The following is a 14,764-nucleotide window of genomic DNA, read 5'->3' as shown; positions in this document are numbered from 1 at the left end:
AGAAATCCCTACATATACAAATGTGAGAACACTTTGTTAAAAAAATTCGGGAGCTATACATCTACAGAGGTACCTTTGTTTTCAGTGTTAGGCACAAATTACTGTTACATATAAAGCTGCTAAATAAAATGCTGTGTAACAAACATAAGCAAATAAAACTCCAGAATAATAAATAAATACATTAAGAAATGATTACTCTCACGCAGTCGACTAAGTAATTACTTATCAGGAAAGGGACTATGAGATTTGTAGCTTGATTTTATTACAAAAGCCATCTGTAGTCCATGGGCTGTATAAAGTAATTCTCTTTTATTCATTTTACCTTTATGTTCCAGTTTATTAATAGAGGTTATGGAGATTTTTTATTAATTGGGTGATTGAACCCAGAGCTTCAAACATGCAAATATATGCTATACCACTGAACTACACACACCCAGCCCCAAGAATGGTTTTTTGAAGGATTTACCCATATGTATAATTTTACCCTTCAATGGAACCTTCATATCACCAAAAATAAGAACACTTTTAAAATCTGGCAGTGCAATCTTGCTACTAATTGTGGAGGGTTTATTTCCATCCACAGAATACTGCAATGAAAAGAAGACATGTGACTTAGCATTTTGGTTATTCCCTACTTTCAGTCTCACACGTCCCCCTTTCAGGACAAAATGTGTAGGAATGAGCACAGGAAAGGCCCCCAGCATGGGGCCATCTATGACATGGCTTGGGGCTACAAATGCAAGCCTGCTCCAGGAAACCTTCATATTCCCACAGGTGGAACACACGGTATGCAGCCTGAAAGAGGAGGCTTGTATCTTATTTTCCAGCATATCAGCACTCGCTGAGCAGCTAAGCACCTTTTCATGGGGAAAGACTTCTTTCACAGTAAATAATCCTTAGCTCAATTTGCTTATAAGTCTGTAGAAACACCCTTCTCAAGGAAAGCATATACTTGATCCCATACTTTCTCCTGAAATAAATAAACAATGACAGCTGATGGACCCTCAGACATTTCCCTGAAGACAAGAGTATAAGCTGGGTAATCACCAAAACCTTCCTGAGAAACACTTAAAGGCAGATCTCTTGGATTTTGTTAAAACAAGAAACCAAAAGTAACAAGCTGACATTTATATTCACTCCTAATATTAAATAGCTCAATTAAACCAATGATCACACAATTGCAAGTAATCCCATCTGAAAATCTATGTGCTGTAAATACCTGAACAGAGAAGAGAGCAGTAGGAACATTTCTTAATCATCAGAGCAATGTCTCACTGCTTACGTCATAAATTCTACCTCTTGATTTTTTTTAATCATCTTCAATATTTAAACTACCAACAAATGCTATAGATTTAAGAAGTGAATTTTGAGTTTTAAATCTACATGGTAAATCTCAAGCAGAAATCCACAATGATAATGTAAACCAAAAAGGGTGCTACAGCCATCAGATCAGAAAATAAAATCTTCTTACCATGTTTATTGATGACACAGGACCAATGCTGTTAACATAAATGTCAACATCAATTACGGTCGGTTTTACTGTGGAGAAAAACACACATATGTTAATACTTTATGCTAGAAAGAAGAAGAGAGCACAATTCAATGCCCCAATGACTCATTCACTACTTACATCTCAAGGCTTGTTGGAAACATATGGGTGAATTTTTCTTTGGGATCTGTCTTGCATTTGCAATGCAAACCCTGCCTGTCATCTTTTTAAAATTTTCAAGGAGAAAATCCTACTTGTATTTATTAAGTTCTAGGAAAATAAGACTTTACCCAAAGCAAGTTGCTAGTGATGAATGACTACAGATATTCTATAGCAGTAGTTAATTTTATAGCAAATATATGAGACAAAATACAAGACATTATATAAGTAATTTAATGTTAAAGCTTTGCTATAATACTAAATACACAAGATAAGCACTACCAAGAATGTACCAGTATTCAGGTTAGTTATCTATCACATGGCTGTCTAGCAAACTCCAAAGCAAAGTAACTCAAGACAAAGTTCTAGTAAGTTCATTGCCAAAGAAAAATAAAAAAACATTGTTTATTGATATTATTATGTATTAGAGTTTAATTCTATAACTTAAAAATGAAGAAAATGTCAGTAAGTCAAAGAATTTCTCTTCCAAATCTTCTGTGCATTAACTTATGAGCACATAAATGTTATATGATCAGAAGATGTGATAGCTAATGTCGCACATCAGGGATAAATCAGTTTGTTTGTCTAATGAAAAAACAAAACAACAATAACAAAAATGGTTTCTCCTTTCATGTCAGAAATCAAAGTGAGTGAGTCCAGTAATGAGACTGCCAAATCAGCAGACTTCTAAATCAGGGAGCTGAAATCCTCTGAAAGGTAGGACATTCCCTTTCTCACCATTTAGTGACTGGCAAAGGACAGGACAGAGGCAATTTCAGAATATTTCTGTCCAGAAGGAATATGAACAAGACTTAGGAAAATTTCTACATCGAGTTTCTATGGAAACAAGAGTAGTTGTATCTGCAACTATTTCAATGAGCCTTCTTCAATTTTGCTAAATATCTGATCATTCACAAATCGACTCTGCACTCCACTTTTCAGACTATGAGTAGCACCTCTGAGCTCTCTATCTCTTGTAAAATTGTGTATCCAGTATAACTTGGGCAACAATTTTCATAATACACAAAATGGAACAATGATTCTGAATTTGAACTAACTCCTCAAACATCTGTCAGCACAATGAAGTCATATTAGCTCCAAAAAGCTACTAGCATTTTTGGAAAGAACAACCCAACAAATGCTATGCACTACGTTCCTAGTGCCTGAATTTCATCAAAGCAGTATTCTACATTTTAGATTAAGCTTTACTAACAACTATGAGAATTAAGTATCATCTTTTTTCAACCTCACTAGATTCGATAAGTGTTCTGTCTACAAACATTGCATAAACTTTATACCATACAGAAGGCTGTGAAGTCAGTCACCTGGGTACTTAACTTTTTCAAGAGACATTTCTGGCAATTCTGCAATATTTACTAGTCTTTAGGTTTTCAGAGCTTTTTAATCTCATCACATTAATAGGACCTATAGATATAAAGCCTTAACAACTTAAAGTAGGAAACAACAAATATATTAAGTACAATAAAGGTTTTAAGAGATAGAAATGTGGAGTAAACACACATGCACAAAACCTGAGGGAAGTTAATTGTTTTGGTACATTATCTCTTAAGCAGAATCATGCTAGCATGAATGAACCATTTACGAAAGTTGCTCTAACAACAGTACTCAGGAAAGAGACTGGCGGTTTAGGCTTTATCTCAAAGACTCAAAATTCACCTCTGACAAATTACCTTTGACAAGGGTGCATGGTCATCCAATGGGGAAATTAATCTTTTCAGCAAATGAGGTTGGGAAAACTAGATATCCATAAGCTAAAGAATAAAGTTGCATCCTTACCTTATGCCACATACAAAAATAAACTCAAAATGGATTTAAGACCCAGATGTAGACCCCAAATTACAAAAGTGTCAGAAGAAAACACAGGGGAAAAACTTTGTGACATTAGCCTTGGCAATAATTTCTTGCATTTAATACCAGCTCTAGCAACAAAAGAAAAAAATTGGATGAATTTGACTCCATTAAAATTAAATCTTTTGTGCATAAAAGGCACAGCAGAGTAAAAAGGCCACCCAGAGAATGTTTAAAATATTTGCAAATCATATATTTGACAAGGGTTGCAATTCAGTTCAGAAAGAACTTCTACAATTCAATATTAAATGTGCAAGGAATTTAAATAGACATCTCCAACAAGGAGATAAATGAATAACCAATAATCACATAAAAGAATGATGAACAACTTTAGTCACTAAAGAATATAAACAGAAAACAGGAGATACTATTTTTATGCTTTATGAAGGTTACTATTAAAAATAAAAACAAAAAATCAGAAAATAACATGTGTTGGCAAGGATGTAGAGAAAATTGGAATTCTTGTGCACTGGTACTAAAAAGCAAGATAACACAGTCATGGTGGAAAACAGTATTGTGGTTCCTCAAAATTAAACAGAATTACCACGTGACCTTGTAATCACACTTCTGGGTATTTATATAAAGGAATTAAAAGCAGGGATTCAAAACAGACATTGGTACACCTATGCTAACATCAGTATGATTCACAGTAGCCAAAGGTTAAAAGCAATTCAAGTGTCCATCAACAGATGAATAGAGAAACAAAATGTGGAATACAATAGAATGTTGTTTAATCTTTAAAAGGAATTAAATGCTGGCACATGCTACGACAGGGATAAGCATTGTGGACTTGATTTTGAGTAAATAATGCTAATTACAAAAGGACAAATACTGCCTGAGTCCATTTATATGAGTTATCTGGAGTAGTCAAATTCACAGAGACAGAAAGTAGAATGGTAGTTGGCAGAGACAGTAGAGAGGGGGATGGATACAGATTTTGAGATGGGTACAGAGTTTTAATTTTTCAAGATAAAAAGAGCTCTGGATGTGGATGGTGGTGATGGCTGCACAACACTGTGAGTGTGGTTAACATCACTGAACTGTGCACTTAAATATGGTTAAAATGTGGCTCAATTGTAGAGTATTTGCCTTGCATTCAAATACTGCCCTGAGTTCAAGCCCCGGTAACACACACACACATACACACACACAAATGGTTAAGAAGGTAAATTTTATGTTTTATTTATTTTACCACAACAACAATTTTCAAATGCTAAATCCTAGAGTAGGAAGAAGGATAAAGAATTGCACAGAGGTAGAAAATCTAAGAATGGCAATGAGAAAGAGCAATTCTCCCAGAGGAAAGAAAGAGTGGACTATCTTCAGTGTTCTGACTTTTGTGGGGCTGTCCAAGGGATTGGTTTCTGTGTTGTTTGAGTATACATGCTAAAAGAAACAAGCTAACAGGTTGGTGAACTCTGAGAACAAAGTCAAGGATGGCTTGGTTTCAACACCAGAGTCTGTAGAACTATTGACAGATATTAAGGAGAGCTCCAGTACATCAGTTTGTTATAACACCAAAGAAGCTGCAGTACTGCAGAGATATATTAGCAAAAGCTTCTGAGTAGGAATCAAAACACTTCTTCAATTACTTTAAATGAGAAAGTTCAGAGAGGACACATCTAAAACAAAGGCTTGAGAGGTCTCCAGAACCTCTGGCCACTCTCATTGATGAAAGTCCTTTCTGTACAAAACTAGACCACAAAAAAAACTAAGAAAGGTGGCTGATTTTTCAAATACCAACGTCCCACAAAAGATAACAAGGCAAATACAAATAAAGGAAAATATGATACAGTCAAAAGGATAAATTAAATCTCCAAATCTGACCCTAAAAGGGATCTATGAATTACCAGACAAAAAATAAAAAATACTGTCACAAGGATGACCAATTATATTTTGAAAAGCACAAAACTAAATGAAATCAGTGAAATAATGCATGAACAAAATTAAAATATCATTAAAAAGCTGAGAAGAGAGAGCAAACAACAACTACAGCTATAGAATACAAAATTAATTAATTGAAAAATTCATTAGTGGGATTCAACAGCAGACAACCAAGCAGAAGAAATCAGCAACTTCAAAAATAGTACTTTGAAATTATCAAGAAAGAAGAATAAAAATAAAAAGATAATAAAGAAAAAGGGCCAGAGGCAGAATCACACACCTGTAATCCCAGCAGTCGGCAGGCTGAGGCAGGAGGATAACGAGCTCAAAGCTAGCCTCAGCAATGGCAAAGCACTAAGCAACTCAGTGAGATTCTGTTTCTAAACAAAATACAAAATAGGGCTAAGGATGTGGCTCAGGGGTTAGTGCTCCTGAATTCAATCCCTGGTAACCCCCCTCCAAAAAAAATAGAAAGAAAAGAAAAAAAAGATAAAAAGATAAATGAACAGAGTCTACAGACTTATGTACACCACTTTGGGAGTTCCAGAAGAGGAAGAAAAATAAAAAGGTACATAGAGAACTCTTAAAAGAAAATATGTCTAAAAACTTTTGAAGTCTGAGGACAAAAACTGACATATCAATCAAGGAGATAGAAGAACTTTCAATAAAAATCAATCTAAAGAGACCTACATAGAAATACACAATAAGCAAACTGTCAAAAGCCATAGACAAACAGAATCTTGAATAAAGAGACTTGCCATGTACAAGGATTAATTGTCATTAGACTTCTAAGTAGTCAAAAGAACAAATTAAATCTCGAAATCTGACCCTAAAGGGGATCTATGAATTACCAGACAAAAAAATCAAAAATACTATCACAAGGATGACCAATTATATTTTTAAGAGCACACAACTAAATGAAATCAGGAAAATGATGCATGAACAAAATAAAAATTACAAATGGAACATTCTCCAACTTTTCAGGCTAGAAGAAAGAAAAAAAATAATGTCAATCAAGAATACTATATTCAATAAAAATTGTCCTTCAAAAATTAGGGGAAAAGTAAAATATTCCAAGATAAACAAATGCTAATGAAGTTATCACCACTAGATGTGCCTATAAAAAATGCTGAAGGGAATCCTTCAAGTCAAAGCCAAAGGATGAAAAAAGCAATATGAAAATTAAGACTTGCTTGTAAAGGTTAATATAGAAAAAATACAGAATCCTGTAATTTTGTAACATATGTGCACAAATCACCTTTAAATCTAGTATAGAATTTAAATACAAAAGCATAAAAATAATAACAAACAGATATTAGTTAACATAATGTACAAAGAGATAATTGTATCATCAATACTATAATGTGTAGGGAATAATTTTAAAGGAGTAGAGTTTTTATATGAAATTGAAGTTGTTATCAGTTTAAAATATATTATTATAATTTTAAGATATTTTATTTAAGTACAATGATAACCACAAAGAAATAAAAATGAGAAGAGAATCACAATATATTACTCAAAAAATCAGTGAAATAAAACAATAGGGCAGCAAGAAAGGAAAGGAGAAAAAGCTATAAACATGTAAAGACAGGAGTAAAGAAAATAACAATAGAAATTCCTCCCTTGTTAGAAGTTACTTTAAATTGAACTGGATTAAAACCCTAATGTAAAGTCATGGATTGGCTGAATGCAGGAAAATGAAAAATCCAACTAATTATGATCTACAGTAGACTCACACCTTAGATACACACATAAGGTCATTAAACATTAAATAATGTTTAAAAGATCCATACAAATGGGCATCGGAACCTAACAAGAGCAGGAATAACTATACTTCTATCAGACAAAAAAGACTTGAAGACAAAACTGTCATTAAAAAAAAACAAAGAAATTATACAATGGTAATGCATATAATTCATCAGGAAAACATAATAAGAATAAATACAAATGCACCTGTATTAGACAGTTTACATATATATGAAGCAACATCATCTGAACTGAAGGGAGCAATAGGAAGTAACACAATAAATGTAGGACAGTCAAGACACCACTGTCACATGTTAAAAGAACAACTAAAAAAAAGATAGACAAGGTAAAAGAGAACTCAAACACTAGATACCAACTGGACTGAACAACCATACACAAAACATTTTGCTTGACAAGAACAGAATATGCATACTCTCAATTACAAATGAAACATTCTCCAAGGTAGACTACATAGTAAGCCTCAAAACAAGCCTTAACAAATAAAGAAGCAAAATAATGCAAAGTACCTCCTCCAAAAACAAAGGAATGAAACTGGAAATCAATAGCAGAAACAAGAAAATCGATAAATACATGAAAATTAAACAACTCCCTCTTAAACAACTAATGGCTCAAGAGAAATGACAATGAAATTTAGAATATAGCTCATGACAATGAAAAAGAAAGAGCGACATACCAAAACTAATGGAATATTGTGAAATCAGTAATCTCCTTTAGGATATTAAAGCAGTAAATGCTTACATTAAAAAAAAAAGAGCAAAGACCTCAAATCAACAACTTAACTTTATATCTCAAGGATCTAGACACAGAAAAAACAAAACAAGAAAATTTAACTAAAAGAAGGATATAGTAAAGATAAGACAGAGATCAATGAAATAGACAATTAAAAAAATAGAAAGGATCCAAGATGGCGGAGTAGAGGAGATACCATTTCTGGCTGCTCTGTGCATGAATCCGAGAAAGCAGTCAGGCAGCTTTTTTCTTTCTCTCACTTTCTTTCTTTCCTTTTTATTTTTATTTCTCCCTCTTTCCCTCTTTCAACCTCTTAATTTTTACTATTTTTACTTCTTGTAATTTTCTAAATACATATATGTGTTTGTTTTTATGCATTCTCCTGTCCTCCCACGTACTTGTCTACCCTAAATTACCTCCTGTCTATTCCCTGCTACTAACCCTCTTCATTAAACTTCTCCTCCAAATTTCCTAAGTTGTATTAGCTCTATCCCCTCACATCTTTCCCCTTAACATAACATATATGCCCGATCCCCAGTTCTCTGTCCACCACCAGAAACTGTACACCTTTTATGAGACTACTGATTATATTTTAAATAATAATTGAATCCAACTTTTCTATTAAGACTAACTATAAATGTCTTAATAACATAATTTGCTCATACGTGATGTATTGTTGATATTGGGAACCGTCAACATTGTCCTTCCCCACAAAGGAAGGATCTTGGAACTATATAAGAGCACTACAAATCTATAGGGTAAAAACAATAACACACCAGTCCCACAGAGCTGGAAAGAAATGTGAGCAACATGAAAAGACAAGGGAAGAAAGTACCACAAACAATTCAAGACAACACATCATTAGAAGAATTAACAGCTACAGCAGAAAAAATAACAGATAAAGATTTCAGGATATACATGAATCAGATGTTTTAGAATCTCAAAGAAGAATTGAGACATAAATACACTTTGACAATGAGCTACATAAACAAATCCAATAAGCAAAATATCACCTTTACAGAGAGATAGAGGTTATACCAAAAAAAAAGAAATCCTTGAAATGAAAGAAATAATAAACCAAATTAAAAATTCAAATGAGAGTATCACCAGCAGAGTAGACCACTTACACTTAGAAGACAGGACATCAGACAACAATGACAATGTATAACATCTTGAAAAAAAATGTAGACAGCACAGCGAAAATGATAAGAAACCAGGAGCAGAACATCCAAGAATTATGGGATAGCATAAAAAGACCAAATTTAAGAGTTATTGTTATAGAAGAAGGCATACAGGTCAAAACCAAAGGAATGAGCAATCAGTTCAATGAACTAATATCAGAAAACTTTCCAGACATGAAGAATGAAAGGGAAATCCAAATCCAAGAAGCCTACAGTACACCAAATGTGGAAAATCACAACAGATCCACAACAAGACACATTATAATGAAAATGCCCAACATACAGAATAAGGAAAAAATTTTAAAAGCCACAAGAGAAAGGAATCCTATTACATATAGGGGTTAACCAATTAGGATAATGGCAGATTTTTCAACATAGACCCTGAAAGCTAGACGATCCTGGGACAACATATTTCAAACTCTGAAAGATAATGGGTGCCAACCAAGAATCTTGTATCCTACAAAACTAAGCTTCATATTTGAAGATGAAATAAAAACCTTCCACGATAAACAAAAGTTAAAAGAATTTACAGCTAGAAAACCTGCACTAAAAAACATCCTTGGCAAAATATTTCATGAAGAGGAAATGAAAAACAATGATAAAAACCAGCAGAGGGAGGTAGTACACTAAAAGAAAAACTAATCAAAGAGGAAAACCAAGTGAAGTTAAATAACAAAAATAAACAAATATGGCTGCAAACACAAACCATGTCTCAATAGTAACCCTAAATTTTAATGGCTTAAACTCACCAATCAAAAGATATAGGCTAGCATATTGGATTTTAAAAAAAGATCCAACAATATGCTGTCTACAGCAGACTCATTTGATAGGAAAAGACACACAGAGACTGAAGGTGAAAGGTTGGGATAAACCATACCACTCACATGGACTGTGGAAGGAAGCAGGGGTTTCCATACTCATATCAAATAAAGTAGACTTCAAGCCAAAGTTAATCAAAAGGGATAAAGATGGACATTACATACTGCTCAAAGGAACTATATGCCAACAAGACATAACAATCATAAATATATATATTCCCCAAACACTGGTGCAGCTATGTTCATCAAACAAACTCTTCTCAAGTCCAAGAGTCAAATTGACCAAAACACAATAATCTTGGGTGACTTTAACATCCCTCTCTCACCACTGAACAGATCTTTCAAACAAAAGTTGAATAAAGAAACTATAGAGTTCAATAACACAATTAATAACTTAGACTAAACTGACATATATAGAATATATCAACCAGCATAAGGAAGATACACTTTCTTCTCAGCAGCACAAGGATCCTTCTCAAAAATAGACCATATACTATGCCACAGGGCAACTCTTAGCAATACAAAGGAGTAGAGATACTCTTCACACATGTCACATCAATAGTAATTCATCATCATGCATTTTATCAGATCATAATGGAATGAAATTGGAAAGCAACAACAAAATAAAGAATAAAAATTTCTGCATCACATGGAGACTGAACAGTATGCTATTGAATGAACAATGGGTTACAGAAGACATTAAGGAGATTAAAAAATTCTTAGAGGTAAATGAGAACACAGACACAACATACCAAACTCTCTGGGACACTATAAAAGCAGTACTAAGAGGAAAATTCATTGCATGGAGTTTATTCCTTAAAAAAAGAAAAAGTTAACAAATAAATGACCTCACATTACATCTCAAAGCCCTAGAAAAAGAAGAACGAATCAGCAGAAAAAGCAGTAGAAGGCAAGAAATAATTAAAATCAGAGCTGAATCAATGAAACTGAAACAAAAGAAACAATTGAGAAAACTAAAAGTTGCTTCTTTGAAAAAATAAATAAAATTGACAGACCCTGAGCCATGCTAATGAAGAGAAGGATAGAGAGAACACAAATTACCAGCATATGTGATGAAAAAGGCAATATCACAACAGACACTACAGAAATACAGAAGATAATTAGAAATTATTTTGAAACCTTTTACTCTAATAAAATTGAAGACAGTGAAGGCATTGATAAATATCTTAAGTCATATGATCTGCCCAGATTGAGTCAGGAAGATATACACAACTTTAAACAAAGCAATATCAAGTGAGGAAATAGAAGAAGCCATCAAAAGACTACCAACCAAGAAAAGCCCAGGACTAGATGGATACACAGCTGAGTTTTACAAGACCTTTAAAGAATAACTAATACCAATACTCTTCAATTTATTTCAGGAAATAGAAAAAGAGGGAGTGCTTCCAAACTCATTCTATGAGGCCAATATCACCCTGATTCCAAAACCAGGCAAAGACACATAGAAGAAAGAAAACTTCAGACCAATATCTCTAATGAACATAGATTCAAAAATCCTCAATAAAATTCTGGAAAATCAAATACAAAAACATATCAAAAAGATTATGCATCATGATCATGTGGGATTCATCCCAGGGATGCAAGGTTGGTTCAACATATGGAAATCAATAAATGTAATTCATCACATCAATAGACTTAAAGATAAGAATCATATGATTATCTCAATAGATGCAGAAAAAGTATTTGACAAAATACAGCACCCCTTTATGTTCAAAACACTAGAAAAACTAGGGAAAACAGGAACATATCTCAATATTGTAAAGGCTACCTACAATAAGCCTCAGGCCAACATCATTCTAAACAGAGTAAAATTAAAGGCATTCCCTCCAAAATCTGGAACAAGTCATGGATGCCTTCTTTCACCATTTTTATTCAACATAGTTCTTGAAACACTGGCCAGAGCAATTAGAAAGATGAAAGAAATTAAAGGAATAAGTATAGGAAAAGAAGAACTTAAACTAGCACTATTTGCTGATGATATGATTCTATACCTAAAAGACCCAAAAAATTCCACCAAAAAACTTCTAGAACTAGTAAAGGAATTCAGCAAAGTAGCAGGATATAAAACGAACACCCATAAATCAAAGGCATTTCTGTATATCAGTGACAAGTCCTCTGAAAAGGAAATTAGGAAAATAACTCCATTCACAATATCCTCAAAAAAAAAATAAGATACTTGGGAATCAACTTAACAAAAGAGGAGAAAGATCTATACAATGAAAACTACAGAACCCTAAAGAGAGAAAACAAACTAGACTTTAAAAGATGAAAAGATCTACCTTGCTCATGGATAGGCAGAATTAATTTTATCAAAATGACAATACTACCATAATCACTATACAGATTTAATGCAATTCTGATCAAAATCCCAATAGCATTTCTCATAGAAATAGAAAAAGCAATCATGAAAATCATCTGGAATAATAAGAGAGCCAGAATAGCTAAAGCAATTCTAAGCAAGAAGAGCGAAGTAGGTAGCACCACTATACCAGAACTTACAGGACAATAGTAACAAAAACAGCATGATATTGGCACCAAAACAGGCCAGTAGACCAATGGTACAGAATAGAGGACACAGAGACTAACCCACAAAATTATAATTATCTTATATTAGACAAAGGTGCCAAAAACATACAATGGCAAAAAGATAGCATCATCAACAAATGATGCTGGGAAAACTGGAAATCCATATGCAACAAAATGAAATTGAACCCCTAACTCTTACCATGCACAAAATTCAACTCAAAATGTATCAAGGACCTAGGAATTAAACCAGAGACTCTGTGTCTAATAGAAGAAAAAGTAGTCCCTAATCTTCATCATGTGGGATTAGGCCTCAACTTTCTTAATAAGACTCCTATAGCACAAGAATTAAAAACAAGAATCAATAAATGGGATGGATTCAAACTAAAAAGTTTTTTCTCAGCAAAAGAAACAATCTGTAAGGTGAACAGAGAGCCTACATCCTGGGAGCAAATTTTTACCCCTCACACATCAGATACAGCAATAATCTCTAGGGTATATAAAGAACTCAAGAAGCTAAGCACCAAAAAAATAAATAACCAAATCAATAAATGGGCCAAGGACCTGTACAGACACTTCTCAGAAGAGGATATACAATCAATCAACAAATATATGAAAAAATGCTCATCATCTCTAGCAATCAGAGAAATGCAAATCAAAACTACTCTAAGACATCATCTTACTCCAGTCAGAATGGCAGCTATTATGAAGACAAACAACAAATGTTTGCGAGGATGTGGGGTAAAAGGTACACTCATACATTCCTGGTGGGACTGCAAATTTGTACAGCCAATTTGGAAAGCAGAATGAACATTCCTTGGAAATCTGGGAATGGAACCACAATTTGACCCAGCTACTCCAAAGTACTGAAAAACAGCATACTACAGGGACATAGCCACATCAGAGTTTATAGCAGCATAATTCACAATAGCTAAACTGTGGAGCCAACCTAGATGTCTTTCAGTGGATGAATGGATAAAAAAAAATGTGGCATTTATACACAATGGAATATTACTCAGCATTAAAAAAAAATTAAATCATGGCGAGAGCAGAGCCGCCGCCTGCACCTGCAAGGTAGGCAGACCTGCGACCGACCAGCAGAACTGGCCCAGCGGGCCACCAGCGTGGTAGACACATCACCCCAACTGGAGAAGGGGCAGAGCAGAGACGACGCCCGCGCCTGCAAGGTAGGCAGACCTGCAACCTGGAGAACAGGCCCAGCGGCCCGCCAGAGTGGTAGACAGATCAAGCCTATTGGAGGAGGGGCCCAGCCGTTGCCCGCAAGGTAGGCAGACCACGCGACCTGGAGAAGGGGCCCAGCGGCCCGCCGGCGTGATAGACAGATCACCCCAATTGGAGGAGGAGCACAGCCGCCGCCCGCCCCTGCAAGGGAGATTTGCAACAATACAAGAGCAATATAAATATATAGGGGGAAAATTCAATAACACAACAGTTTCACCAAGCAGAAAGAAACGCGAGCAATATGAAAAGACAAGAAAAGAAAGGACCACGAGCAATGCAGGTCAACTCAACATTAGAAGAGGTAATAGCTGCAGCAGATGGAATGTCAGATAAAGAATTCAGGATTTACATGCTTCAGATGATCTGGAGTCTCAAGGAAGACATTAGACAGCAAAATCAGACAATTAAAGATCACTTCGACAATGAATTACATGAACAAATCCAAGAAGCAAAAGATTAACTATACAGGGAGATAGAGGTTATAAAAAACAAACAGAAATCCTACAAATGCAGGAAACAATAAACCAACTTAAAAACTCAAATGAGAATACTACCAGCAGAGTAGAACACTTAAAAGATAGAACATCAGACAATGAATACAAAGTATTTCAACTTGAAAAGATCATAGACAGCTCAGTGAGACTCTTAAGAAACAATGAGCAGAACATCCAAGAAATATGGGATAACATAAAGAGACCAAACTTAAGAGTCATTGGGATACAGGAAGGTATAGAGGTCCAAACCAAAGGAATGAGCAATCTGTTCAACGAAATAATACGAGAAAACTTCCCAGACTTGAAGAATGAGACAGAATCCCAAATCCTAGAAGCCTACAGGACCCCGAATGTGGAAAATCATAAGAGATCCACACCTAGACACATTATAATGAAGATGCCGAACTTACAGAATAAGGAGAGAATTTTAAAAGCTTCAAGAGAAAGGAAGCAGATTACATTTAGGGGTAAACCAATCAGGATAACAGCTGATCTTTCACCACAGACTCTGAAAGCTAGAAGATCCTGGAACAACATATTTCAAACGCTGAAAGAAAATGGGTTCCAACCAAGAATTGTGTATCCAGC

At 34.6% G+C, this 14,764-nt stretch overlaps 1 protein-coding gene across 1 annotated transcript in view; it reads right to left on the bottom strand.

Annotated features, from left to right (window-relative positions):
* Positions 1-14,764, bottom strand: part of Gabrg3 (gamma-aminobutyric acid type A receptor subunit gamma3) — a 598,523-nt gene that overhangs the window by 547,392 nt on the left and 36,367 nt on the right. The window contains exon 3 of the mRNA XM_015480324.2: positions 1,472-1,539. Within this exon, the coding sequence (XP_015335810.1) occupies positions 1,472-1,539 (68 nt within the window). The remainder of the gene's footprint in view (positions 1-1,471; positions 1,540-14,764) is intronic.

This window comes from Marmota marmota, unplaced genomic scaffold (assembly GCF_001458135.2).
Source record: "Marmota marmota marmota unplaced genomic scaffold, marMar, whole genome shotgun sequence".
NCBI lineage: Eukaryota > Metazoa > Chordata > Mammalia > Rodentia > Sciuridae > Marmota > Marmota marmota.
This window is presented reverse-complemented; position numbering and strand designations above follow the sequence as displayed.